Source organism: Pelodiscus sinensis, chromosome 6, assembly GCF_049634645.1.
Source record: "Pelodiscus sinensis isolate JC-2024 chromosome 6, ASM4963464v1, whole genome shotgun sequence".
Taxonomy (NCBI): Eukaryota; Metazoa; Chordata; order Testudines; family Trionychidae; genus Pelodiscus; species Pelodiscus sinensis.
In genome coordinates, this window is record NC_134716.1 from 125,948,756 (window position 1) to 125,973,943 (window position 25,188).

General features: G+C 49.5%; 2 protein-coding genes across 4 annotated transcripts in view; one reads left to right on the plus strand and one right to left on the minus strand.

The window, feature by feature from the left end:
- LOC102455476 (aquaporin-7) lies at window positions 1-25,134 on the minus strand. 2 transcript variants are annotated; one of them, XM_025184608.2, is made up of 8 exons: window positions 25,029-25,077; window positions 20,573-20,662; window positions 18,990-19,116; window positions 14,080-14,206; window positions 11,606-11,743; window positions 9,810-9,928; window positions 1,423-1,640; window positions 1-160 (listed from the first exon to the last, which is right to left on the minus strand). In XM_025184608.2, the coding sequence occupies exons 3-8, from the start codon at window positions 19,077-19,079 to the stop codon at window positions 1-3; spliced, it is 852 nt and encodes a 283-aa protein (XP_025040393.1). In that variant the 5' UTR covers window positions 19,080-19,116; window positions 20,573-20,662; window positions 25,029-25,077. The 2 variants fall into 2 exon arrangements, with proteins under 2 accessions (XP_025040393.1, XP_014429082.1); XM_014573596.3 differs by lacking the exon at window positions 20,573-20,662 and having other exon boundaries at window positions 25,029-25,134.
- Window positions 1-25,188, plus strand: part of TPGS2 (tubulin polyglutamylase complex subunit 2) — a 97,267-nt gene that overhangs the window by 32,716 nt on the left and 39,363 nt on the right. The window contains exon 7 of one of the 2 annotated variants that reach the window (XM_025184607.2): window positions 17,370-18,078. The exons of the other annotated variant lie outside the window; for it this stretch is intronic. Coding sequence (XP_025040392.1) covers window positions 17,370-17,381 — 12 coding nt within the window. The 3' untranslated portion in view covers window positions 17,382-18,078. Of the gene's footprint in view, window positions 1-17,369; window positions 18,079-25,188 lie in introns of those variants that run through there. 2 annotated transcript variants of the gene reach the window in all.

The window sequence follows — 25,188 nt, forward strand, 5'->3', positions numbered from 1 at the left end:
TCACACATTGTCAGTCTGCAAATCATTCTTTCCTTTCTCATCTCTGCCTTCCAGTGCAGACTGATTATGTAAATCAATTAGGAGTTTGTAGAGTAAGGCACCAGCCAGACTTCCCAGTGTCGGAGCTACAATGGGGACCCACCACCAGTGATCTCCAGCCCTAGAAGAAAAGACAGAACAGGTTTTTGGTGAAACACATTGGACGAGAATTTTTATTTTGCTGCCAGAGTCTACCCTGGAGAAGCTAACAAGCTTCAGGGGGTAGCCGAGTTAGTCTGTACAGGTAAACTGAAAAAACAACGAATAGTCTAGTAGCACTTTATAGACTAACAAAACATGTAGATGGTATCATGAGCTTTCGTGGGCATAGCCCACTTCTTCAGATGACTGGAGTGTTGGATGTCTAGGACCAAAATAAATAGGGGAGATGGGGGGGGGGGGGGAAGAAGGGAAAATTGGCTTCCGTTAAAAGCATTTTCGGATCAGAGCATCTAGATTGGCACAGACGCTTTTCTGCAAAAGCACTTTTTGTGGAAAAGCGTCCGTACCAATCTAGACGCGTTTTTCTGCAAAAAAGCCCTGATCGCCATTTTTGCGATCGGGGCTTTTTTGCGGAAAACAAATCTGAGCTGTCTACACTGGCCCTTTTGTGCAAAAGTTTTGTGCAAAAGGACTTCTGCCCAAACGGGAGAAGCATAGCATTTCCGCAAGAACACTGACAATCTTACATGAGATCGTCAGTGCTTTTGCGGAAATTCAAGCGGCCAGTGTAGACAGCTGGCAAGTTTTTCCGGAAAAGTGGCTGATTTTCCAGAAAAACTGGCCAGTCTAAACACAGCCTAGATGAATTAAGGCCAGAACAGTGTCTGAGGTAGAAGTATTATCAACGTTTTACAGACCGGACCTCAAAGAGAAAATAAAATACTTTCCCTGAGGTCACACCTATTTCAGCGTAAGGAGCAGAACCGAGGTCTGAGTCCTTTGCTTAACCGCACGTCCAACTTTGCTGTAAGGGCAATTGCAGTCTGCATGCTGCCAGACATTGAAACAATGTGGCGGCTGTCACTGAATTGCACTGTGAATGGCATGTGTCTATTCCCACATCCACTACAAGGAGATCCCAATGCTGTTGAAATGGGATTTGATTCTCTAATGGTTCCATTTTAAAATATGTTAGACAAAGCAGCCAAGATTCAACCTATATTCTGTGCCAGCCTAGCAAACTGTTCGATGGCTATTGTGGCACATGAAAGAGCAGCATTCATTCTCCATGAAGCAGAGAACTCATCTGTGTGCTCAGAGATTAGTTTTTCCCTTACAGGGCTTTTAAAGAAGGGGCAATTGATTTTATTTTGTATTAACACATCTTTCAGGTCACACAGTTATGATCTGTACAGTGTCAAAGGAAAGATGGGGACTTACTGAAAAACTGCAATTCCCCAGCCTGCTATTGCAGTAAAGATCCTTGGAGGAAGGTCCCTGGAAGGGTTTATTGCGTATCCAGTGTTAAGTCCCATGGCCATGCCGATCGCCAACACCAGGAGCCCAGTGATCACAGGCTCCGTTCCCTTTAGAGCTCCATTGTTCTTCTTGTCGTAGATGGCAAGAATGCACAACATGAGCACCGCTGTGGCGAGGAACTGCGGGATTGGGAGAAAGCACAGATCAGTAGAGAAATGCATCGCAGGGCCAGAAAGAGACGGACCATGTGAATGGAGCAGAGTAGGAATCAAGCCTGTGACGAAGCAAATCTCCAGGCAATCTCATCAGGACAACTAGCCTACAGCGGCTGCTTGATTCGCCATACCCTTTATTAACTGTAGGGGCCAGCCAGCAGCTTAACTTGCCTGCTTTTGCCTGCGCCTGCCTTAAACTCCTCCCTGCCTGATCCCATGTCCACTCCAGTTCCTACCCTCTCGTTTGACCCTTGGCTTTGGCTCTGGATTAGGCCCACTCCAGTCACTAAGATAGACCACGCTCCTCCTGGTTGACTGACCATTTGAAAAGGTGCATTAGCGATGGAATGATGGGTTGTGACGCATTCCACCCCCAGGTCACCGTTTTGAATATGGCCAAGGTTGGGAGTAATCAGAAGTTGTTAGTATCTGGTCACAGCCAGCTCGTGCGAAATAAACAAGGGGTCTTGGCCCCATTCCCAATGAGTCTGCCCACCGTTCAGCAGCCACTAACATCATTCTACATGGGTAAGTCTGTCTGTATCAACTATTTTTCATGTCCCTACACCTTTAAACCCAAGTGCCTTAGTCATTCTGGTAACCTCATGGAGCAGGTGCTCAAGGAAGCCATTCTGAAACACGTGGAGGAGAGGAAGGTGATCAGAAACAGTCAAAATCAATTCACCAAAGGCAAGTCGTGCCTGAGCAACCCGAGTGCCTTCTATGATTGAGATAATTGTCTCTGTGGATATGGGGAAGGCAGTGGATGTGATATATCTTGATTTTAGCAACATGTATACGGTCTCCCACAGTATTCTTGCCAGCAAGTAAAAGTATGGCTTGGATGAATGGACTATAAGGGTGTGTCTAGACTACAGAGTTTTGTCGACAAAAGTGGACTTTTGTCGACAAAACTATACCAGCGTCTACACTACCGCTGAGTTCAGTCGACATAACGTCGACAGAACTCAGCAGTTTTGTCGACGCTGGTATACCTCATTTCACGAGGCATAACACCTTCTGTCGACAGAGTTCTGTCGACAGAAGGTGTTATTGCCTGTAGGGTTGCGTCTAGACTACAGGGTTCTGTCGACAAAGCAGCTTGCTTTGTCAACAAAACTGAATGTGTCTAGACGCTCTATGTCAACAGAAGTTTTGTCGACAGTATCTGTCGATAAAACTTCTGTCGACAAAACCCGGTAGTCTAGACGTACCCTAAGGTAAAAAGAGAGCTGCTTAGATCACCAGGCTCAGTGTGCAGTGATCAGTGTCTAGTTGGCAGCCAGCATCAAGCTGTGTGCCCCGGGGTGAGTCATGGGGCAGGCTTTGATCACCATCTTCATTAATGACCTGGAGGAGGGGATGGGTTGCACCCGCAGCAAGTTTGCAGATGACACAAAACTGCGGGGAGAGGTAAATATGCTGGAATGTGGAGATAAGGTCCAGAGTGACCTAGACTAATTGCAGGGTTGGGCCAAAAGAAATCAACAAGGACAAGTGCAGAGGGAGGGAAGACTCCTAAGCACTACTGTAGACTTGGGAATGACTGACTAAGTGGCAGTTCTGCAGAAAAGGACCTGGAGATTACAGAGACACTGTATACAAGTCGTGATAGAAGTCGTGTATACAAGTCGTGTATACAAGTCAACCTTGTGCCCTTCTTGCCAACAATGCTAAAGGCATGTTGGGCTGCATTACTAAGAGCATGGTCAGCAGATTGAGTGATGTGATTCTTCCCCTTTATTCGGCATTGGTTGAGGCCACGTCTGGAGTATTGTGACCAGTTCTGGGTCCCCACTACAGAAAAGATTTGGACAAATTGGAGAGAGTCTAGTGGAAGACAACAAAAATGATCAGGGGACCAAGGCACATGGTTGAGAGGCTGAGAGAACTGGGCTTATTTAGTCTGCAGAAGAGAAGAGAGAGAGGGGATTTGATAGCAGCCTTCAGCTATCTGGGCGGGGGGTCTAAAAAGATAGAGCTTGGCCGTTCTCAGTGGTGGGAGATGACAAAACAATGAACAATGGTCTCAAGTTGCAGTTGGGGAGGTCTAGGTTGGATATTAGGAAAAACTGTTTCCCTAGGAGGGTGGAGAAATACCGGGATGGGTTCCCTAAGGAAGTGGTGAAAGCTCCATCCCTAGAGATTTTTAAGTTCCAGCTTGACAAAGCCCTGGCTGGGATGACTTAGTTGGGGTTGATCCTGCTCTGAGCAGGGGCTTGGACTAGATCACCTCCTAAGGTCTCTTCCAACCTAATCTTCCGTGATTCTGAGTCCGCTTGTAAGGGACTCAGAAGGAGCCATAAAAACCTGTAACCATGAGACCAAACACCTTTTCCCACTTTCTGATGGGGAAAAAAGCTCTTATTGCTAGCCCCCGCACTAGCATCCCAGCCATGATGGGCTAGGATTCAATGGGAGATGACTGCATTTGTCCCTCCCCTCTTTGTGAGACTTTGTCCAGAGATAGTACGGTTCTGCCTTTTGCGGCCGTTTCACACACACGTCAGTGGGAGCTGAAGACTTGTAGCTGGTGGGAGCTCTCATGGTCATCCGTCTTCTGCAGCAGTGACATACTCCACATTGCCTAAAAGACAGAATAAATCTGCGACCACCTGGAGATGTCCCGGTGCTACCTACCACGGCCACTAGAACTTCAGCAGGACAGAACCCAGACCCTCCTACCTCAAAGGCACAGTGGGGAGAAAAGAAGAGATTGTAACTACAAGCTACAGAATGAAGCCAAGAATAGCGCAGAGACATTTCATATTAGCCTGGATGACACATTAACAACAAGTAGGGAGCTGGAGGGAATTGGTCCTACGTTGGCTGGAAAATGAGTTATAGGGCCCAGCAGGTCCCTCCTAAATCCAGCCGGCCCCTGGAGAAGAAGGAGCAGGTTTGGCCCCAAAATGACAGACCTTGCCGAGATCACTGGAGGCTCTGGTTGCCTCGCCTCCCAGCTCCTGCTGACAGGACAGTCCTGCCTAGAACTGTACACACATGAACTCTGGGCCCATGACCCTACACAGAGGAAGGTTCCACAGCACCACACGCCAGATCTCTGCAGTAAGTAACCCAAAGGCCCTGCAAGATGGATGACATGACAATGCCACCTCCACCCCCGGCCTTCAGTCCCTCCATCAGGCAGGGGCTCGTACCCTACAATGCTCTCGGGAGTGCAAGGGGGGCAACTTGGCGCTGCGTAGTGGCTTCCCCACTGCTGTCCCACACAGGTCAGGTTTGCCTGGATCCCCGCCCAGAGAACCAGGGGAAGAGTTTGTAAGGTCATGCCGATGGCTCGACAGCTGAACCGTGCTCCAAAGCAAGAGTATTTGGGTTGTGAAGCAGAGTTGTGGTTCTCACGCCTGGGAGAGGCATTCACCTGGGAGATCCACTGGACTGCAACCAAACTCACAGAGCCTCGCTGTCCAGATCCTAACAGGGCAGAGGCCTCTGTCTTGAAAGAGAAGGTTGGCCAGTAGTTCTGGCCATGGCCCAGTGGAGATGCTGCGCCCACACACAGCAGGAAAACAGCGACCCATATGATGGGCCTGAGGAACCCCAAAGAGGCTTCTGCACCCAGCTCTATCGGACAGGAATTTTAGCCTATTTTGGAAAGAAACCAATAGAGTCTATTCAGCAAGAAGCCTGGAGCGGGTGGACAAAGCAACTGGGAGCAGAAAGTGAATCGTACACAATAGAGAAATATTGTATTCAAGGATTCCGCGTGCCAGCCAGCTGAGAGCAGGACTGCGACAGCGCACCCCAGTGGAGATTGCATGACGGTAATTTCATCACAGTAGAGACCAGCTGAAGGGAAGGAACAATGTTCTGCAGGTCAGTCTATGAAGAGAGGGTATGTCTACACTACAGCACTAATTCGAACTAACTTAATTCGAACTAACTTAAACTGGGTGGGGTTGCGACTTCTTTGGAGGATAGGGACATAATTCAAAATGACCTTAGCAAGTTAGAGAAATGGTCAGAGGTAAACAGGATGAGGTTTAATAAAGAGAAATGCAAAGTTCTCCACTTAGGAAGGAACAATCAGTTCCATACATACAAGATGGGAAGCGACTGTCTAGGAAGGAGCATGGCGGAAAGGGATCTAGGGGTCATAGTGGACCACAAGTTGAATATGAGTCAACAGTGTGATGCTGTTGCAAAAAAAGCAAATATGATTCTAGGTTGTATCAACAGGTGTGTTGTAAGCAAAACTCGTGAAGTCATTCTGCCGCTCTATTCTGCACTAGTTAGGCCTCAGCTGGAGTACTGTGTCCAGTTCTGGGCGCCACATTTCAAGAAAGATGTGGAGAAATTGGAAAGGGTACAGAGAAGAGCGACAAGAATGATTAAAGGTCTAGAGAACATGACCTATGAAGCCAGGCTTCATGAACTGGGCTTGTTTAGTTTGGAAAAAAGAAGATTAAGGGGGGACATGATAGCGGTTTTCAAATATCTAAAAGGGTGTCACAAGGAGGAAGGCGAAAATTTGTTCCTCTTGGTTTCTGAGGACAGGACAAGGAGTAATGGGCTTAAAGTGCAGCAGGGGAGGTTTAGATTGGACATTAGGAAAAAATTCCTAACTGTCAGGGTGGTCAAATATTGGAATAAATTGCCAAGGGAGGTGGTGGAATCTCCCTCTCTGGAGATATTTAAGAACAGGTTAGATAGACATCTGTCAGGGATGGTGTAGACGGAGCTTGATCCTGCCTTGAGGGCGGGGGGCTGGACTCGATGACCTCTCGAGGTCCCTTCCAGTCCTATTATTCTATGATTCTATGAATTCGAATTAGTTAATTCGAACTAAGCTAATTCGAACTAGTGCATCTAGACCTAAAAACTAGTTCGAATTAGCATTTTGCTAATTTGAACTAGCATGTCCACATTGAGTGGACCCAGAACCGGGGTTAAGGATGGCTGGAAGCAGTGCCGGCAGGGCATCAGATAAGGACTTAGAGCATGGAGCTGCTGTCTCAGGCTAGCCGAGGGCTGTGCTTAAAGGGACCCAACCCCCACCTCGGACAGACAGTTCTCGGGGGTTCCCCACTCGCTTGTCTAACTCGATGAGGGACAGCAAAGCAGTCCTGGCTTGGAGTGCCCTGAATGCCCACACTTGGCACATCACAGCACTTGGCCATCAGCCCGGCTGCACTTGCCACAGGCTGCCATCCAAGGGGGGTGATTAATCGGGGGGCTGCAGGAGAGCTTCCACCCCGAGGAGCCCGCAGAGCCACCCCAGTCCTCCCCATCGGGGGCTCGTGCCCCATTCCTCCCACACCTCCTTCCACTTACCCCTCTCTAGCCCCCCTTCCTGATGTACAAAATAAAGGACACGTGTGTTCTAAAATAGAAACTCTCTTTATTGAACAAAACTCGGGGAGACTGGGAAAAGGAGGTGGAAGAGGGGAAGAGAGAGGGTGGGAGAGGTGAGGGCAACTAAAATGATCAGGGGTTTGGAACAGGTCCCATATGAAGAGAGGCTAAAGAGACTGGGACTTCTCAGCTTAGAAAAGAGGAGACTGAGGTGGGATATGATAGAGGTCTATAAAAGCATGAGTGGTGTGGAGACGGTGCATAAAGAAAAGTTCTTCATTAGCTCCCATAATAGAAGGACTAGAGGACACCAAATGAAATGAATGGGTAGCAGGCTTCAAACTAATAAGTGAAAGTTCTTCTTCACAAAGCAAATAGTCAGCCTGTGGAACTCCTTGCTGCAGGAGGCTGTGAAGGCTAGAACTAGAACAGAATTTAAAGATAAGTGAGATAAAGTCATGGAGGTTGGGTCTATGGAGTGGTATTAGCCAGGGGGTAGAAATGGTGTCCCTGGCCTCTGTTTGTGGAAGGCTGGAGATGGATGGCACGAGACAAGTGGCTTGGTCATTGTTTCGGTCCATCCCCTCCAGAGTACCCAGTGTTGGCCACTGTCGGCAGACAGGCTATTGAGCTAAATGGACCTTTGGTCTGACCCAGTACGGCCATTCTAAGCTCAAGGCTCAGGGTCGGGGGTCTCACTGGACCACCTTGATTTTCATGCAAACCTGATTCTGGGTGGCCAGGCTGGCAGCTCTCCTGCCCTAGACGGCCACTTTCCTGTGCCTACTGTGGACGTCGTGGATGAGGTCCACAATCTCCACACTAGACCAGGCGGGTGCCCGCCTCTTGCGGACCCGGGCAGGCTCCCGGGAGCTGCCAGCCTGGTCCCGGGAAGAGGGGGTGGGCTGGGTGGCAGCAGGTGGCTGGCTCGAGCCGTGCCAGGTACAGGGTCTGCTAGCTGGGTGCTGGCAGGCTTGCACCTGGCATGGGCACCGTAGCCAGCCCGTGCCCCTTTAAGGGCTCTGGGGCCGGGAGGGGGGCAGACGAGTTTCCCTGGTGGTGCCCAGAGTGGCCATGAGGGAAAGCTGGGGAGGGCTAGCCTCCCACTAGTTCGAATTAAGTGGCTACACAGCCCTTAATTTGAACTGCTTAATTCGAACTAGGCGTTAGTCCTTGTAGAATGATGTTTACCTAGTTCGAATTAAGCGCTCCGCTAGTTCGAATGAAGTTCGAACTAGCGGTTTGTATGTGTAGCGCCTATCAAAGTTAATTCGAACTAACGGCTGTTAGTTCGAATTAACTTTGTAGTGTAGACATACCCAGAGGAATAAAGGCCTTTAGGACCAGATCCCGAGAAGTGCTCCTGTAACGCCCATTGACTCAAGCAGGGTGACTCAAGCCCTCAGGTAATCCTAAAAACAGTCACCCTTCCTGAGCACATCTCTGCCCTCGCTGCCAGCAGGGGAGGATTTCCTCGCTATGCCGGTCTAGAGGGCTTCATGCAACCAAGCAGCAGCAAAACCAAACCACCAATAGTCCCACAGCCGGAAGCCACTGTTTCAGGAGCTGCAGGCTAAAAGAATGAAGAGTGGGAAAGGGGAGAGCTGATCCTCCAGACTTCTCCACACCTGGAAGCCTCAGGGTCTGGCACCTAGTTCTCCCTATGCTGTTCCTCCATGGGGTGAAGCCATAAGATCAAACTTTTCCCAACATCTCTTCACCAGCCTATTCAGAGCTGGCTCAGAGACCCCTCCATGATGCAGAGAGAGGAGGGAAGCCCCATCTGCCTGCCCTCTCTACCGCAGGGTGTATGAGGGTACTGAGGCTCTCCTAACCAAGGTACATTTCAGCAGTAATTCTTTGGGCAACTAAAATAATTTTGGAAAGAAAACAAACAAAAAGCTGTAAAGAGTTTGAAATATTCCTAGTAGCAACCATGTGCCTTACAGAGCAGTCATCTAATGGAACATAAGAAAGGCAATAATGGGTCAGACCAAAGGTCCATCCAGCCCAGTATCCTGTCGGCTGACAGTGACCAATACCAGACACTCCAGAGGGAGTGAACACATCCAGCAATCATCATGTGATCCCTCCCCTGTCACCCATTTACAGACAGAGGCTAGGGACACCAGTCCTACCCATCCTGGCTAATAGCCATTGATGGACCTAACCTCCATGAATCTATCTAGCTCTTTTTTGAACCCTGTTAAAGTCCTGGTCTTCACCACATCCTCTGGCAAGGAGTTCCACAGGTTGACTGTGCGCTGAGTGAAGAAAAACCGACAAATGCACTTTGAACTTCAGTGCTGATCATTCTCTTCCCCATACTAAGCCTAGGTCAAAACTAGCACCAAAAGTCTAAGATCTACATCGCAAGGGGTCAGTGGGAGAAACTCTCCCATCAATTTCTCTTATGCTTCTCACCAGGGGCAGGGTATGGGAGTCAATTGCAAAGTGATCTGTGATCGATTTGGCAGGTCTTGACTAGACCAGCTAAATTGACTGCCGGTAAATTGATCTTGGAGCATGGCTTCCTGCTGTAGTGTAGCTGTAGCCTAAGACTCCAGACACCCTCCTCTGCACTCAGTGTGTGTGCACCTATCTGCCTGTTCATCTTTAAATTCACTCCTCTGTGCTGCAGCCAAACATCCTCCACTGTACGCTCATCAGGGCAGTTGTTGAGCGTATTCCTGCTGCTGAACAGTCACAGTGCTCTGCCTTAAGCCTGCAACAGCACCCCGTCACCACACCGAGGACCCCACTGCTGTGCTCCAGACACCCCAGCGACAGGGCAGAGAAATCCTGGGCACTGACCTCATCCACAAAGCCCCCCAGCACAGTCATATACGGAGCAGGGTAGGTGGCGAAGATCCCGGCTGTGCCATTAGGTCCCACCACATAGAAGTTGCCTCCGGAGTAGTCACACAGTGCATCTAGGAGAAAGGGAAGGCAGGGGGTTAGTGCTGGGCCGCGAGCTGGTGAGCAAGGGTATGATTTGGTCACAGGTACTTGTAGCAAAAGTCATGGTTGGGTCAAGGGCAAGAAACAAACAGTCACTGCCTCTGACCTGTCCACGGCCTTGATTGATTTAGGGGGAGAGAGGAGCTGTGGAGGGGGACACATGACACCAACGGCAGGAGGGGCCAGCAGCTGCGTTGAGGTGCAGCAGGGCTAGGGCAGCAGCGGGACCAGCTGCTTGGTGACCCTGGAGTCAGCCACGCTGGCTGCTGTGGAAGTCATGGAAGCTGCAGGAGGTCACGGGGCCCTCGTGAGGACAGAGAGCAGGAGGATCGCTCCCCGACTGAACGCAAAGGCTGGCTGCCCTCAGGAGAGACACACGCCGGAGGGGAGAGCGCCGTGGCCAGGCAGCCACACCTATTCCAGAGACGTCAGCCCCTTGAGCTTTGCCCAGAGGAGTCAGCTCCCTAAGACTTTGCTCAGAGGAGTTTTATTATGGCCACAGGCTTCCAGCCCCTCATGTGCCTCTCAGACAAGCAGAGGCTTGGATGTGGGCTGCGGGGGTGTGGCTGAGGAAAGCACCGGGGCTTCTTGGGGAAAACAGAGACGCCTTCTCTGCTCCCGCTCAGGCTCTTCCAGCAGGCCTTGAGCTGGCTTTTAGCAGCTCTCCCTCCTGGGCACTGCTGGCAGTAAAATAAATGCCAATTCCTTCCGTGCGGCTGTGCCCGCCGGTCCCAGGGGAGGTCAGCGGCAGCTGGATCCAGGCCTCCCCACAGCAACCCCAGGCTTGTGACTCATAGCAGGCCTGCCTCCGATGTCCTACGTGTGGGGAAGGAGGACGCTTCCAGACCTTTGAAAGCACCAACTGGCTCGGAATGCAGCTGCCTAACCACGGGGCTCTCCAGCAAACGCACTCCAGGCTATTGGCGGCGAGCAAGACGGCTCTATGGGGATGGCTTCAGTGCAGTGTAACGTTTGGGGGCGGCTCGAGGAAATCTGGGTGATGGGTGTTGGTCGCATGATCAATAAATGCGGAAACCACAGATTAAGCCCGAGGGTTCGACACTGCTCCACTTGGGGTCACAAATGAGCAGAGACGCTCGAGCCCTAGGTTAAGAAAACCAGGGCCTGCTAACTCCGGTTCTACCAGCCCTGGGCTTACATTGCAGTGTAGACACGTCTGATCTGGCTAGCCAAGAAACCTCCCTCTCCCCCAAGACACACCAATAGATGAAGGAGCAGAGGACTCACTTAATGGTCCCAGAGTTTAGCTGTCTGCATGCGACTAACAAGCATTGTCAGCTGAGAACGCTGGAATTTGCTCCTGCAGGTCGCCTGAATAAACCCACATCTATTGGCCTTATGGCCACAGCGCAAAGCCCATCTCTCTTGCCAGGGGCTTGGCAGGAGAGGAGAGCACTGAGTTTCCTATTCAGGTGTGAAGAGAGATCCCAGGGCAGATAAGAGCGCTCACCTGTCTATCTAATATAAACAAGCCTAACAATGTGGTTAGCTTTGCAGAAAGCGAATCACTGCAGTGTGAACCCCCAGGATTCACATCCCTCGCCGGGAGCAGCATCTCCTTTGTGAGGACCAGCACGAGAACCAACCCATCCCCAGCAATTACGAGAGCGTTGGGAAAGCAACCTTACCATAGTACATGCAGAACATTAGGAAGGCTGCAGTGAAGGAGCCCAGGAATTGGCCGATGATGTACGCTGGCAGCTTTCTCCAGGGAAGATTTCTGAAGACGCAGTGGGTGAAGGTGATGGCGGCATTCAAGTGAGCTCCTGTTTAAAAACATGCATACCTGTGGACAAGCTCAGATACACGTATATATATTACATCTCCCTTATAAATATCGCTACCGTTCCAGATTCCCACATCCTAGCTCTCGTGCTGCCGGTGAGTTAGTTCATTGCTCCATCCCATGCTCAGGGAGCGTGAGACGTTTTCCTAGAAATCCCAGGTGCTCAGCTGGCCTTTATTTCCAGCCCAGCAAGTGCAGCAGGGAACAAACTGAAGGCTCTGAGCTCACTGGTTTATGGTTCTCCTGAACCTGGCATAACAAATCACAGCAGTAGCACTTACACCCACGTGCTGTCACTCTCCGCAGGTGTAAAAGACACCACCAGGTGCAGGCTAAGGGTAAATCAGGCCCCATCTCAGCTACAAGGGTTAAACCTCTCTGCTCTAGAGTTTATGTGCTGTTCCAAGTTGAGCGATGACATACACCAAGGGCCTGACCCTAAGCCATGCAGGGCAGAGTAATCCTCCCCTAAAGTCAGCGGGAGCTGCAGATTCTTGGCACCGCTAAAGTCAGGCCCCATGTCTGGTTTGAAAGTAAAAGGTTGAGGTACAGAGAGGGCATGACAAAACTTTGGATTCCCCAGTGACCCCCATCGCTGAAGAGATGAGTAGCAAAGTCAAAAAGACGAAAACACACTGTCAATAACCTGCCAGAAACTGAAGAACATAACATAAGAATGGCCAGACTGGGTCAGACCAAAGGTCCATCTCGCCCATATCCTGTCTGCCCACAGTGGCCAGTGCCAGATGCCCTAGAGGGTGGGAACACAACAGGTAATCGTCACGTGATCCCTCCCCTGTCATCCATTTCCAGACAAACAGAAGCTAGGGACACCATTCCTACCCATCCTGGCTAAGAGCCATCAATGGGCATAACCTCCATGAATCTATCTAGTTCTTTTTTAAACCCGGTTATGTCCTAGTCTTCACAACATCCTCTGGCAAGGAGTTCCACAGGTTGACTGTGCACTGCATGAAGAGAAACTTCGTTTTGTTTCTTTTAAACCTGCTATCAATTTCATTTGGTGACCCCTACCTAGTTCTTATATTATGGGAACAAGCAGATAACTTTTCCTTATTCACTTTTTCCACATTAATCATTATTTTATGGACCTCTGTCATATCCCCCCTTAGTCTCTCCTCTCTTCTAAGCTGAAAAGTGCCAGTCTTTTTAGTCTCTCTTCATATGGGACCCGTTCCAAACCCTTAATCATTTTTGTTGCCCTTCTCTGAACCTTTTCCAATGCCGAGAGATCTTTTTGGAGATGAGGCGACCACATTTGTACATAGTATTTAAGGTGTGAGCTTCCCATGGTTTTATAAGGAGATCTTCAGCTTAGCTCTGGGAGGTGGCCTGCTTTGGGGGGTGTTTCTCACAGTTATCAATCATTACTTGATTACAATTACACCAAAGAAATGGGGCAGGGCAGATCCAGTCTCGGTCCAAGGAGCTCACAGTCTAAGAATGGATTTATTTCAGCCCCTTGTTTTCCTAAGGCAGTAATAGCTGTTTTTCTGCTCTTGTGAGGAAGGCGCTGGACTGGCAGGGCCTATGTCTGATCTGTGTTTATACAGCATCAGACACAGTGGGAACCTGATCTTGGTTGGAGCCTGTCCGTACTACGAACCACAAATGATTATCATCATGAGCCTATTCTCCAACCTTTCTGACCAGCTCCTCTTTTCTGTAGGAAAAGACCCAAAACACACATTTTCCTTATCAAAACCATTGCATTCGTGAAATGAATGCACACACACCTCTGAGGAGGAAAAGCATCGTGCAAAACAAAGACTAAAGAAAGAGATTACTTAGGACCCTAAGGCTATGTCTACACCGGCAGGTTCTTGCACAAAAATGGCCTTCTTCCGCAGAGCATCCACACTGCCCACCCGCTCTTGCGCAAAAAGATTTACAGTAAAGCGTGGGAAGAGAGGGCTTCTTGCACAAGAGCTACGCTCTTTTCTAACAAGTGTAAGCTCTCTTGTGCAAGGGTGCAGTGTGGCTGCACGGCAGGGGTTTCTTGCGCAAGAAAGCCCTATGGCTAAAATGGCCATCAGAGCTTTCTTTCGCAAGAGAGCGTCCACAGTGCCATGGATGCTCTTGTGCAAAAGCACATGGCTGTGTGGACGTGTTCTTGCACAAGAGTTCTTGCACAAGAACCCGCCAGTGTAGACATAGCCTAAGGGTACATAGTCTGCATCTACTCAACAAGTCGTTAATTTGACATAATGTCGCACCGGAGAACTTCTTACTCCAACTCCTGTGACCCTCATTTTATGAGGAGGCACTAATACATTTCACTGCTGTCCTACTCACCAGAGATGCTGCCGGCTGCATGAATCCCCATAGTGACGCCAATTCCAAATGCCAAGTTGATGCTCAGATATTCTCCATATACTCCTTTTCCCAGTGTCACCTGGGCAACGCCACCTATACCGAAGAACTAATGCAGAGAAAAAGAGGACTGTGTGACACTGTTTGCCATAGCGATAGCTGAGAGGTTCCCACCCTCTAGAAATTCATCCTGGCCCCTTGCCAGGTCATTTCAGAGCACCTTCTTTCCCAACGGTGTGTCGGTAGGACGTGAAGGAGCCAGCCATAGAACAAAGCCTATACACGAGTGTGTGGGTGGGGCGGGGTGTGTGGAAGGAGGGGTGACATCATTATTAAAATCTAAATGGGGCTACAGTGAGGAGGGGGGAGCAAAGAGAAAAGCCAGGGATCAGCCATTCGAAACAAAACCCCAAACCCACCGGAATGGCCTGTATTCTCATGAACCATGGGCAGAGAATGTGCGTTTGGGTGTTCATTGCCATAATGTTGCATTTGGGAAGCTACCAAATAGTCACATCCACCTGTGTGTGTTTAGACAAACTCCAAGACACAGGAAAGGATCTTGGAACAGATCTGTAACGTGCCCTCGGTCTGATCTATGTTTGTCTATCTCAGCATCTTTATACATTTGGGCCGTGTCTAGACTGGCCAGTTTTTCCGCAAAATCATCTGCTTTTGCGGAAAAACTTGCCAGCTGTCTACACTGGCCGCTTGAATTTCCGGGAAAGCACTGACGATCTCATGTAAGATTGTCAGTGCTTTTCCGGAAATACTATGCTGCTCCCGTTCGGGCAAAAGTCTTTTTCCGAAAGACTTTTGCGCAAAAGGGCCAGTGTAGACAGCATAGTACTGTTTTCCGCCATTTTTGCGATCGGGGCTTTTTTGCAGAAAACCGCGTCTAGATTGGCCACGGACGCTTTTCCACAAAAAGTGCTTTTGCGGAAAAGCATCCTGCCAATCTAGACGTGCTTTTCCGAAAATGCTTTTAACGGAAAACTTTTCTGTTAAAAGCATTTTCGGAAAATCATGCCAGTGTAGACGAAGCTGTGCTGTCGGTGCACTTGACGGAGGATTTCTTTTCAACGTTCCTCCTGTCAGCTGGACCAACTCAAAGCTTTGACTCATTTGTGCTAAGGCTGCGCAGGTATAAATTCGAATCCCAGGTCTGTGACAAATATATTGGCTTAATAAAACGTTGCTTTCTTTTTCCCTGGCTGTTCCCGGGCCCTTGGGAGCTAACAGAGCCCTTTGCAGTCAATAACTCTTTCTATCAACGCTGAGTTTTTATTAGGCCTGCAGTCAACAGAAGTGATCAGGACACGTGTCCTTTGGAGTCACTTGGCAAGGCAGCTCTGTTAGTTAGCAGAGGGAGTTGCCAGAAAAAATTGATTTTTATTTATTCTGGACTTATTGTGAGATATCTCCATGAGCCTCCTTGCCTTCGCTGCAGTGGGCAGTAGCGCTGCACAGTGACTCCCATCAAGGTGCTCAGTGGCTCTCCTGTTCTCAAAGTACCTAGTAAAACAATCACTGCCACACTACAGCAAACAGTAAAGCAGTTCCCCAAAGTTGTTCTCCTTGGCCTCTGAGGATAGCACAAGCAGCAATGGGCTTAAATTGCAGCAAGGCAGGTTTAGGTTGGAGAGTAGGAAAAACTTCCTAATTGTCAGGATGGCTAAACACTGGAATAAGTTGCCTAGGGAGCTTTTTCGGGGGAAAACTGGCAGTCTAGATGCGGATCTGTAAAAAATTAACCCTTCTTCGACAAATCCTGTAAACCTAATTTTTTGAGGAATACAGGATCTGTCGAAAAAGTGTTTATTTTTGACAGATCTGCGTCTCGACTGCCAGGTTGTTGTTTTTTTCAAAAAAGCTCCGTTTCGAAAAAAAACAGCGGCCATGTTTATGCTAATGAAGCGCAGGATATTTAAATCCCTGCTTCATTAGCAATTTCGACATGTCTAATCTACATCTCTCTGTCAACAGAGAGGTGTAGCCTACACACAGCCTTAGAGGCTCATGCGCTAAGCTCCAGTGGTCTCAGGTTTGGTTCCGCCTATCGGTGTTACGCTTGGGCAATGCAAGGCCCTGTTTATACTTAGGCTCCATTTTCTTTATTTTAAAAACGAAAAGAGACGCTATGAAAGAAGATTATGGGTTGCTGAGCTCCTAGTGACGCGCTACTTGTGCATATGGCTGCATTTTAATGAGTTAGGCATATGCCGGCATGGCTTTGCACATGCAATCACTGCCACAGCAAGCCAAGAGAAGATCTTTTCTTGCATGCAAACAGCTAGGCGAATGTATAAGGAATCACAGGCATGTGCAGTTCCCCAGTTGTAATTATGTGTCTGTAGAGTTTAGAGTGTGTCCGTCTGGCTGTGTGTCTGGCTGCAAGTCTGTTTGTTCAAGAGCTCCCCCTAAACAGTAAGTGCTGAGGCCACCACGTTTGGAATGCCGCTTCCTCTTCTTCTAACTTAAAGTCAGGTCAGGGTTTGGTTGTGCCAGGACAACTGAAAGCCCCAGAAAAAAGGACTGTTTAAAGAGAAGGGCTGCTGTTCGGAGGGACATGATATGGGAGTGTCCACCAGGGGCAGTGAGCCCGCAGGGGAAAGCTATCCTGCAGGGTGTCCACTGGGGGCAGCTGTACCAAGGGAGTGGGAGCAGGGGGGGAGCGCCATCATTTTGCCTGCCAGCACATTGAGGGAGTAGCCCCCCCCCCGCCCCAAACCTTATCCCCTCCCCCTCTCCCAGCCCTTGGGAGAGGAAGGAGAGAACAGGCCCCTGGCAGGATGGGGCAGTCCCGGGGGGGCAGAGAACACACCCCTGGCGGGTTGGGGGAGACCCCCCCCCCCCACATCCCCAACTCTTACACACTCCCTGCACCCCCAGCCCATACACACACATCCCTAGAGCCCTGCCCAACGCCGGGTAAGTCTGCTCATTATTTCTATTACCATAATGCAGGGCCAGAACTGCACGGTGCTGGCCACTGTATAAGCCTACCAGAGACCGAGCTTGCAGTCTCAATGCATGCACATCAAATCTGCAGGTGGACTTGCTGGAACTCCCCAGAGGAATGGTCACGTTAGCTGCATCTGGACAACACTCACCACAATGGGGACCTGACCCAGGCCGGGTCTTTCGCAATACATAAGAATAGCAGCCGTATTTTGGCATCTATTAGCAGGCCACGCCTGAGAAAACCCAGCCCATGTCATAGTAGGATGCCATGAAATGCCCACACTGAAAGACATTTTGTCCCTATTTAGGAAGAAATCTAGCTGGGACACAGGTAGCTTGCTTCTACTGAGTGTGTGAAGTCACACCTAAACCAGGCCTGGTCACCTCAACAAGAGGGGAGATGGTGTGTGATCCGGAGATCAACATGTGCAAGGATGATGCAACCATGGGTGCAGTCCCAGTTTGCTTTAATTACAATTATTGCAATTATTAAATCATTTGTCCTGTCTTCCGTAGGTTTTTACAAGCATTAAGTAACCCCCAACATGCCGGGGAGGTGAGCAAATATTGTTCCCATTTTACAGAGAAAACGTTAAGAAGTGGCTGTTGTCAGAGCTGGGATTAGAGGGTGAGCAGTCTGCCCCCCAGCTCTGAGCTTAGATCCTGCCATGTCATACTGTCCTCGTGGACAAAGCACTTCACTTCCCTGCCAGTTTCCCCTGCTACAGAATGGGAATAAGAATAGTGTCTGGCACCATGTGTGCAGACAGAGAATCAACACGGGCCTCCTCGACATAACTAGCTTTCTGCTAATGATTAGCGGCGGTCTGGTGTCATTTAGCACATGCTTGTTCTTTCGCAGAAGAGAATGAGAACTGTCATTTCATCCCTACGCTGCTCCATTCTGTCCCGATCTCTGCCTCTGCAACCTTTTGTTTTGTCTCTTTCCCCTTGAAGCATTTTTGATAGTCTCAGAGGGATGGCCACGTTAGTCTGTAACTTTAAAACGAGTAGTCCTGTAGCACCTTAGAAATAGATAGATAGATAGATAGATAGATAGATAGATAGATAGATAGATAGATAGATAGATAGATAGATAGATAGATAGATAGTATCATGAGCTTTGGAGGGCGCACACACTTCCTCAGATGAGAGTGGTGTGAGAGGTTCCCCCTTTTTTCTCCACGCACATCTGAGGAAGTGGGTTTTGCCCACGAATGCTCCTGATACTGTCGATATATTTTTTTTAGTCTCTTTTTAGGCTACATCTACACTGCACAGTTCTTTTGGAATAAGCTATTCCGGAATAGTTATTCTGAAATAGCTTATTTTGAAAAAACACGTTTATACCTCAGGGAAGCCTCAAAATGAGTCTGAGGCAGGCTTCCCTAATGTAGACGTTCTATCTTGATTTAGAGCCCGAGGAGGAATAGCTTAGAATGGCCCTGGTGAGGGGCTATTTTGAAATAGCAGCAGTGGAGCGTCTACCCATGCCTTATTTTGAAATAGCTATTTCGGAATAAGCGTTATTCTTCATAGAATGAGGTTTACAGAAGCCGGAATAAGCCATCCATTATTTTGAAATTATTTAAAATAACAGAATTGCTGTGTAGACGCTTGCATAGTTATTTCAGAATAACAGCTGTTATTCCAAAATAACTGTTGTGTAGACACATCCTTAAGGTGCTACAGGACAACTAATTTTTAAAGCATTTTGATAGATCCTTAAGACTCCTACAAAGCTGCCAGACATAACGCAGGTTAAAGATAACCATTAATAGCCTGTCAATGCTACCGGCACTGAGTGTGGATACAAAATGAGAACAACACACCACTGAACCTGCAGAATGAGAACAACACACCACGGAACCTGCATCAGCCACACATTAGCCATGCACACACTTTCACAAGGGGTGTCTCTTCCTTACCATGAGGAGGAATGTCCCCAAGGCCTCCGCCAGTCCCTCCCTCACGGTCTTGTTTTTGATGGTGAACACTTTCTTAATTCTCTCCCGCATTCTGCTTTCTGGCTTTGGCTTGCAGCCGATGGCGTCCCTGTTGCAAGAGCAGGTTTCATTGCACAGAACTAAGTTACCCTTTGAAACTTCACCTTCCTTTCATTCACAGCTCAGATCATATGGTTAAAGAGAAACAAACCAATGAAGGAATCGCTAGTCTGAAAGTCCTCTTAAAAAAAAAAAAAAAGCATATGCCTTTGCATTGGGAAATACCAGGGTAATTATGAAGTAAATGACCATAACACAGATTTGCATTTCTGCAATCAAACAAACAAACCTTGCACCTCCCCATGCCAAGTGTGTTCCCATGGAGATGGAATTATAAACACCCTGTTTATGTTCCTTCAACCTCACTAATTCTTCATAATCTTTAGCACAAGGCACAAAGCAATGAACCCCTCATATGAGCAGTGTTTTGTATCACACTGATGTGGCTTGTAGGAAGGTGCCTCTGCTCTTTAATGGCACAGCAGTGTGTCTGGGGATACATCTACACTGCAGAGTTTTTGCGCAAAAACTTGCGGAGTGTCCACACGACAAGCACGTTTTTGCACAAGAAAAAGTACAGTAGATCGTCAGAAGACAGGGCTTTTTGTGAAGGAGTTATTTCTCTTTCTTCGAGGAATAAGCCTTTTTGCGCAAGAATTCTTGTGCAAAAAGGCGTGTGTGGACGAACTGGGGTTTCTTGCACAAAAAACCCCTCTCGGAAAAAGCATAGGTGCTCTGATGGCCATTCTGTGAATGGCAGTCAGAGCTTTCTGGTGCAAGAGCGTCCATGGCAGTATGGACGCTCTCTTGCACAAAAGCACATCTTTTGCGCAAAAGCACATGGCAGTGTGGACGCGCTCTTGCACAAGAACTTTTTGCGGAAGATATCTTCCGCAAAAAAATCTTGCGCAAGGAGCCTGCAGTGTAGACGCAGCAGAGACTGTACTGAAACCAGCTCATGGAGATTTTTCTTTAGCGTCATGGTGCGTCTGCACTGCAGGGCTTAACTCAGAATCACCTACGCAAATTGAGCTATGTCCATTGTGTATATTATTTCAAAATAGTAATTTGAAATTGGGAGCATCTACATAGCACTTATTTCAATATAGAGCACAATTCCTCCGATTTCCCTTACTCCTCATACAATGAGGCTGTGTCTAGACTGGCCAGTTTTGCGAAAATGGCGATCGGGGCTCTTTTGCACAAAAGCGCGTCTAGATTGGCACGGACGCTTTTCCGCAAAAAGTGCTTTTGTGGAAAAGCGTCCGTGCCAATCTAGATGCTCTTTTCCGAAAATGCTTTTAACGAAAAGTTTTCCGTTAAAAGCATTTCCGGAAAATCATGCCAGTGTAGACGTAGCCTGAGGGTTACAGGAGTCGGAGTAAGAAGTCCTCCAGCATGACAGTATTTTGACACTATTTCGAAATAACTGCCTGCTGTGTAGACATGGACTGTTATTTTGGAATAGCTAGTTATTTCGAAATAGTGTTGCAGTGTAGACATACCCTCAGTGGTTTTGGTGCAGGAGCCGAGGAGATCGGGCGCTGCTGTCTCATTCAAGTTCCAAGTGACTCTCGCGGGCAGCAAAGTGACAGCTGTGAAAAATCTGAGAGTTGCAACTGTCTAATAGTTCATTTCAAAGGATGGCTCTATATGAGAACATTTTAGTAAGTCAGTAGTTGGGAGCTCTGCCCTTTGAAGTCATAGAATCATAGACTCACAGAGCTGGAAGAGACTTCAGGAGGTCATCAAGTCCAGCCCCCTGCCCAAGGCAGGACCAATCCCAACTCAATCAACCCAGCCAGGGCTTTGCCAAGCCGAGACTTAAAAACCTCTAGGGATGGAGATTCCACCCCCTCCCTAGGGAGCCCATCCCAGTGCTTCACCACGCTCCTAGGGAAATAGTTTTTCCTAATATCCAACCTAGACTGCTGCACTGTAACTTGAGACCTTTGCTCCTTGTTCTGCCATCCGTCACTTCTGTGAACAGCCTTTCTCCAGCCTCTTTGGAACCTCCCTTCCATGAGTCACTGTCATAAACACCCCCCTCAACTTCTTCTCCTCCTCTACATCGCAGGTCTTATCAAATCAATTGTACTATTTTGGAGTTATTATTTTCTGATTTCAGTTTTTTTCCATTAAAAAAAATTAATTCCGTCATCATGGGTTTTTTTATCAACATTGTTTGATACATTGACACAATTACGTCACCTTCCTGTACATGCATTCAGAATTGGATTGCAATGGGAAAAACGGACTTTACAAAAATATCTGATTATGTAAACAAAACTCTTGCACATTTACAGTATATAGTCACAGTAGCACATCTGACACTGGTTTAAAGAGGCATGCGGGATTATGACCAAGCTGACATTATTGAACAGTAATTCTAGAGGTCCACAAAAGTGGGGAGGGGGGTTACATAATACATACGTGTGTGTGTATGTGTGTGTGTGAGAGAGAGAGGGTGGGGAATGTGATGAGCGAGAGAGTGGGGTGTGGGTATGTCTGGCCCCTGATACTCAGAGCCCCCTCCCTCCCCACTGCCCCATCATGGGACTGGAGCACAGAAAGTCTACCAGGGTCAGGTGTGGGGGGAATGTGGGGAGCGTCTTTCTCCCCAGTCAGAGGCCACATCAGAGAGGGTTCATTTGTTTGGGTGGTTTGGTTCGTTTTTTTGTTTCTCACTTGTGTGTGGCCCCTAACTGATTTTTCTGTGGGTCAGTGGCCCCCGACCCAAAAAAGGATCCCCGCCCGTGTTAAGCAGGGCGCTCAGCCTGAACACTTGCTCACACAGCAGCCACCGCTCCTGAGCCAGAAGCTGCTGCCGAGACAGGTACCTCCCTCTCCCCTGACCCCATCTCTGCAGAGACCGGGTACCCCACGGGTTTTGCGGGGCATCCTGACACTAGCTCCCTCCCCTTCCCTAGTCTGCGCAGCATAGCAGAGCAGGAGGTGAGTAACTGCTGTCCTCATGGCGGGGGGAGAGCAGGAATCCACCTTCACGCTTTGACTCCCTGAGTCTGTCCACTGTCCCCCCCACGCTTGGGCAGTCAGTGTACAGAGAGCTCTGCCCTCTCCACGCAGCCCCGCAGGCCAGGGAGGTCCTGGTAAAACTAACTCCCGTACAACCACAGTCTTGCGTGAGGAGGCTGATCTCTTGGCATAACAGGATCATTGGCTGTGAGTTACCTTGTGGTTTAAACCACAGCTGGTTTCAGGGAGCTGCAGGGCCCAGCCCCTCCACCCCATGACTGACGCCACATCCTTGCAATGCTGAGATCCAAATTCTGGAGGACCTCCCCCCCCCAGCTCCCCAACAAGACACACAAAGCCAGTGGTTGAGCCAGGAGCCTTGAACCCCCTCCCCATCCCCACTGGGATCTCAAGTTTTTATAGTATGTTGGGGGGCCTCAGAAAGAAAAGGGCTGGACACCACAGTTCCCTGTAAGCCAGGCACTCGTGTGGCTGCTCAGGAGAAATTCTGCTGAATTCTGAGAATATGCTGCTCAGCTGATTAGCAGAGCACCCACAGCTAGATTTGTGTTGACTGGTGGTGCACATGCACACATGCCTCAGTGCAAAAAATTATTCCACACGTGGATGGGAAAAATCTGCACGTGGATGGAAAAGCTGAGAGGGAACATTGTTGGACATTCTTCATGTAAATAATCATAGGGTCTAGACCAGTGGTCTCCAACCTTTTTACACCCAAGATCACTTTTTAAATGACAGACCAAGCCAAGATCTACTGCCCCGCCCCTTCCTTGAAGCCCCGCCCTCTCTATTCTCCTCCTCTCCATCACTTGCTATCCCCAATCCTTATACTGCTGCTTATTATTATTATTAGTTTTTATTCTTCTGTAGGAAGAGGTTTTTCCAACATTTGGCCTGTCTAGACTGGATCAAATGTCAGAAAAAAAACCCTTCTTTTGGAAGCCCCCTTATTCCTTGTGGAAAGAGGAATATGGGGGTGACCAAAAGAGCCTGTTTACTCTTCCACTAAAAAAGCAGAAGAACAAACGCAACCCTGGATACAGAAGAGTTTTTCTGGGATATCTCCAGAATCCTGAAAAACTCCTGCAGTCTAGCTGGACCCTTGCTGTGTTGAGACAGGATGTGTAGGCTCTGGGGTGGGAATGAGGGATTTGGGTGTGGGAAGGGGTGAGAGGTGCAAGCTCTGGGAGGAACTCTGGATGCAGGAGGAGGTGGAGAAGGGGACACTGGCTTGGGGAGGGGGCTCCAGGCTGGGCAGTGGTTGGGATTCTGTGGGATGTGAGGGTGCAGGAATTTGGGTTGGGGGATGTGAGGGGCTGAGGGCAGGAGGTTCCAGTGTTTGATAGGCTCAGATCTAGGGTCTGGGGAAGGGGGAATGCAGGAGTGGTTGTGGCCAGATGGGGGCTTGGCCCCAATTGGGGGTTTGTTGGCCAGGCTTCATTTTTAAATAGAATACTATGTTAAACACAAAAAGTTTCTGCATTGTCTTTATTTATGAGAATGGCAGGGAACCTGCCTTGAGTCAGGGGTCACTGACCCATAGAAAAGTCATTGGGGAGCAGGGGACACAGTACTGGGGAGGGGTGCTAGTAGGTTCTGGAGCAGGGAACAGGGTGCCAGTGGGGGCAGGGGAGAGGGGGCAGGGTGCCAGAAGGACAGGTTTCTGCAGCAGGGGACAGGGTGCTGGCGGGGGGCAGGTTTCTGCAGAGGGGAGCAGGGGGACAGGTTTCTGTAGTAGGAGACAGGGTGCCAGAAGGAACTGGTTTCTGCAGGGGGGGCAGGGTGCCGGGGGACAAGTTTCTGCGGGGGGGAGGCAGGTTTCTGGAGCGGGGCCAGGGGGGCAAGGGAGAGGGAACAGGGGGCCAGGAGGGCGGGGGACAAGTTTGGGGCAGAGGAGAGGAAACAAGGTTGGGGGCAGAGAGTTCCCTACACCAGCCACGGAGGGAAGCCTCTGACCCGCGCTCCCTCCGGACTGACCGCAGTTCTCGGTCTCCCCAAATCAGTCTTTCCCAAACCTGTTCCCTTCTAGACAGTGCTGGGTCCTGCCGTGAGGGCAGGGGACTGGACTCGATGACTCTCGAGGTCCCTTCCAGTTCTAGTGTTCTAGGATTCTGTGGTTTGTCAGCCCCAATGGTGTGCAACCAATCCCCCATGATCAGCTCACAGTGGCACACATGTTCTTGACACCTGCTCGGGGTGCCCCAGACCCCGAAACTGACACCCTCTTCCAACCCCAGACCCTACCCAGATCCCGACACTGACACCCCCTTCCAACCCCAGACCCCAACACTCACACCCCCTTCCAACCCCAGACCCCAACCCAGTCCTTACCCAGATCCCGACAGTGACACCCCCTTCCAACCCCAGACCCCAACACTCACACCCCCTTCCGACCCCAGACCCCAACCCAGTCCTTACCCAGATCCCGACAGTGACACCCCCTTCCAACCTCAGACCCCAACACTCGTATCCCCCCCGACCCTAAACTACCCAGATCCTGAAAGTGACACCCCCTTCCAATCTTCCAATCCTAGACCTTGACACCCACATTCCCCCCCCCCCCCCCAAGCACAACTCCCCACCCCAGACTGGTATTTTGGACCCAAAAAATCAACACACAATTTGAAAAAGTCAGAGTTTACTGGCAAGGCCACCTTCTACCCCATCGCCCCCCCTTCCAATCCCAGACCCTGATCCTGACACCCCCATCTACTTCAACCCCTCCTCCCAACAACCCCCAATCCCAAAGCCCCCGTCCAACTCCTTCCAGCCCCATACGTAACACCCACGTCTCCACAGACCCTGATATCCTCTCCCCACTGCAGAGCCCGACATGCACCGCCCCCCCCAAACCCAGCCTCCCACAACCCAGATTCCCCGCCCAACACCCCCCGCACACATCCCCCATTGGTATCTTTGACCCGCAAAATCAATCCGAGAATTTAAAAACAAAAACAAACCAACCCCACACACTAGAGGCCAACTGCCCGTCGGCGGCTCTGCAACCCGCGCCCTGCCCGGAGCAAACCGCGTGGCAGTTGTTTTGGTGACATCATAAAGGACAAGCCAGAGGCACTAGGGCCAGCGAGCAGTGCGCCGGCCAGAAACCTGCTTGGTTTTACCC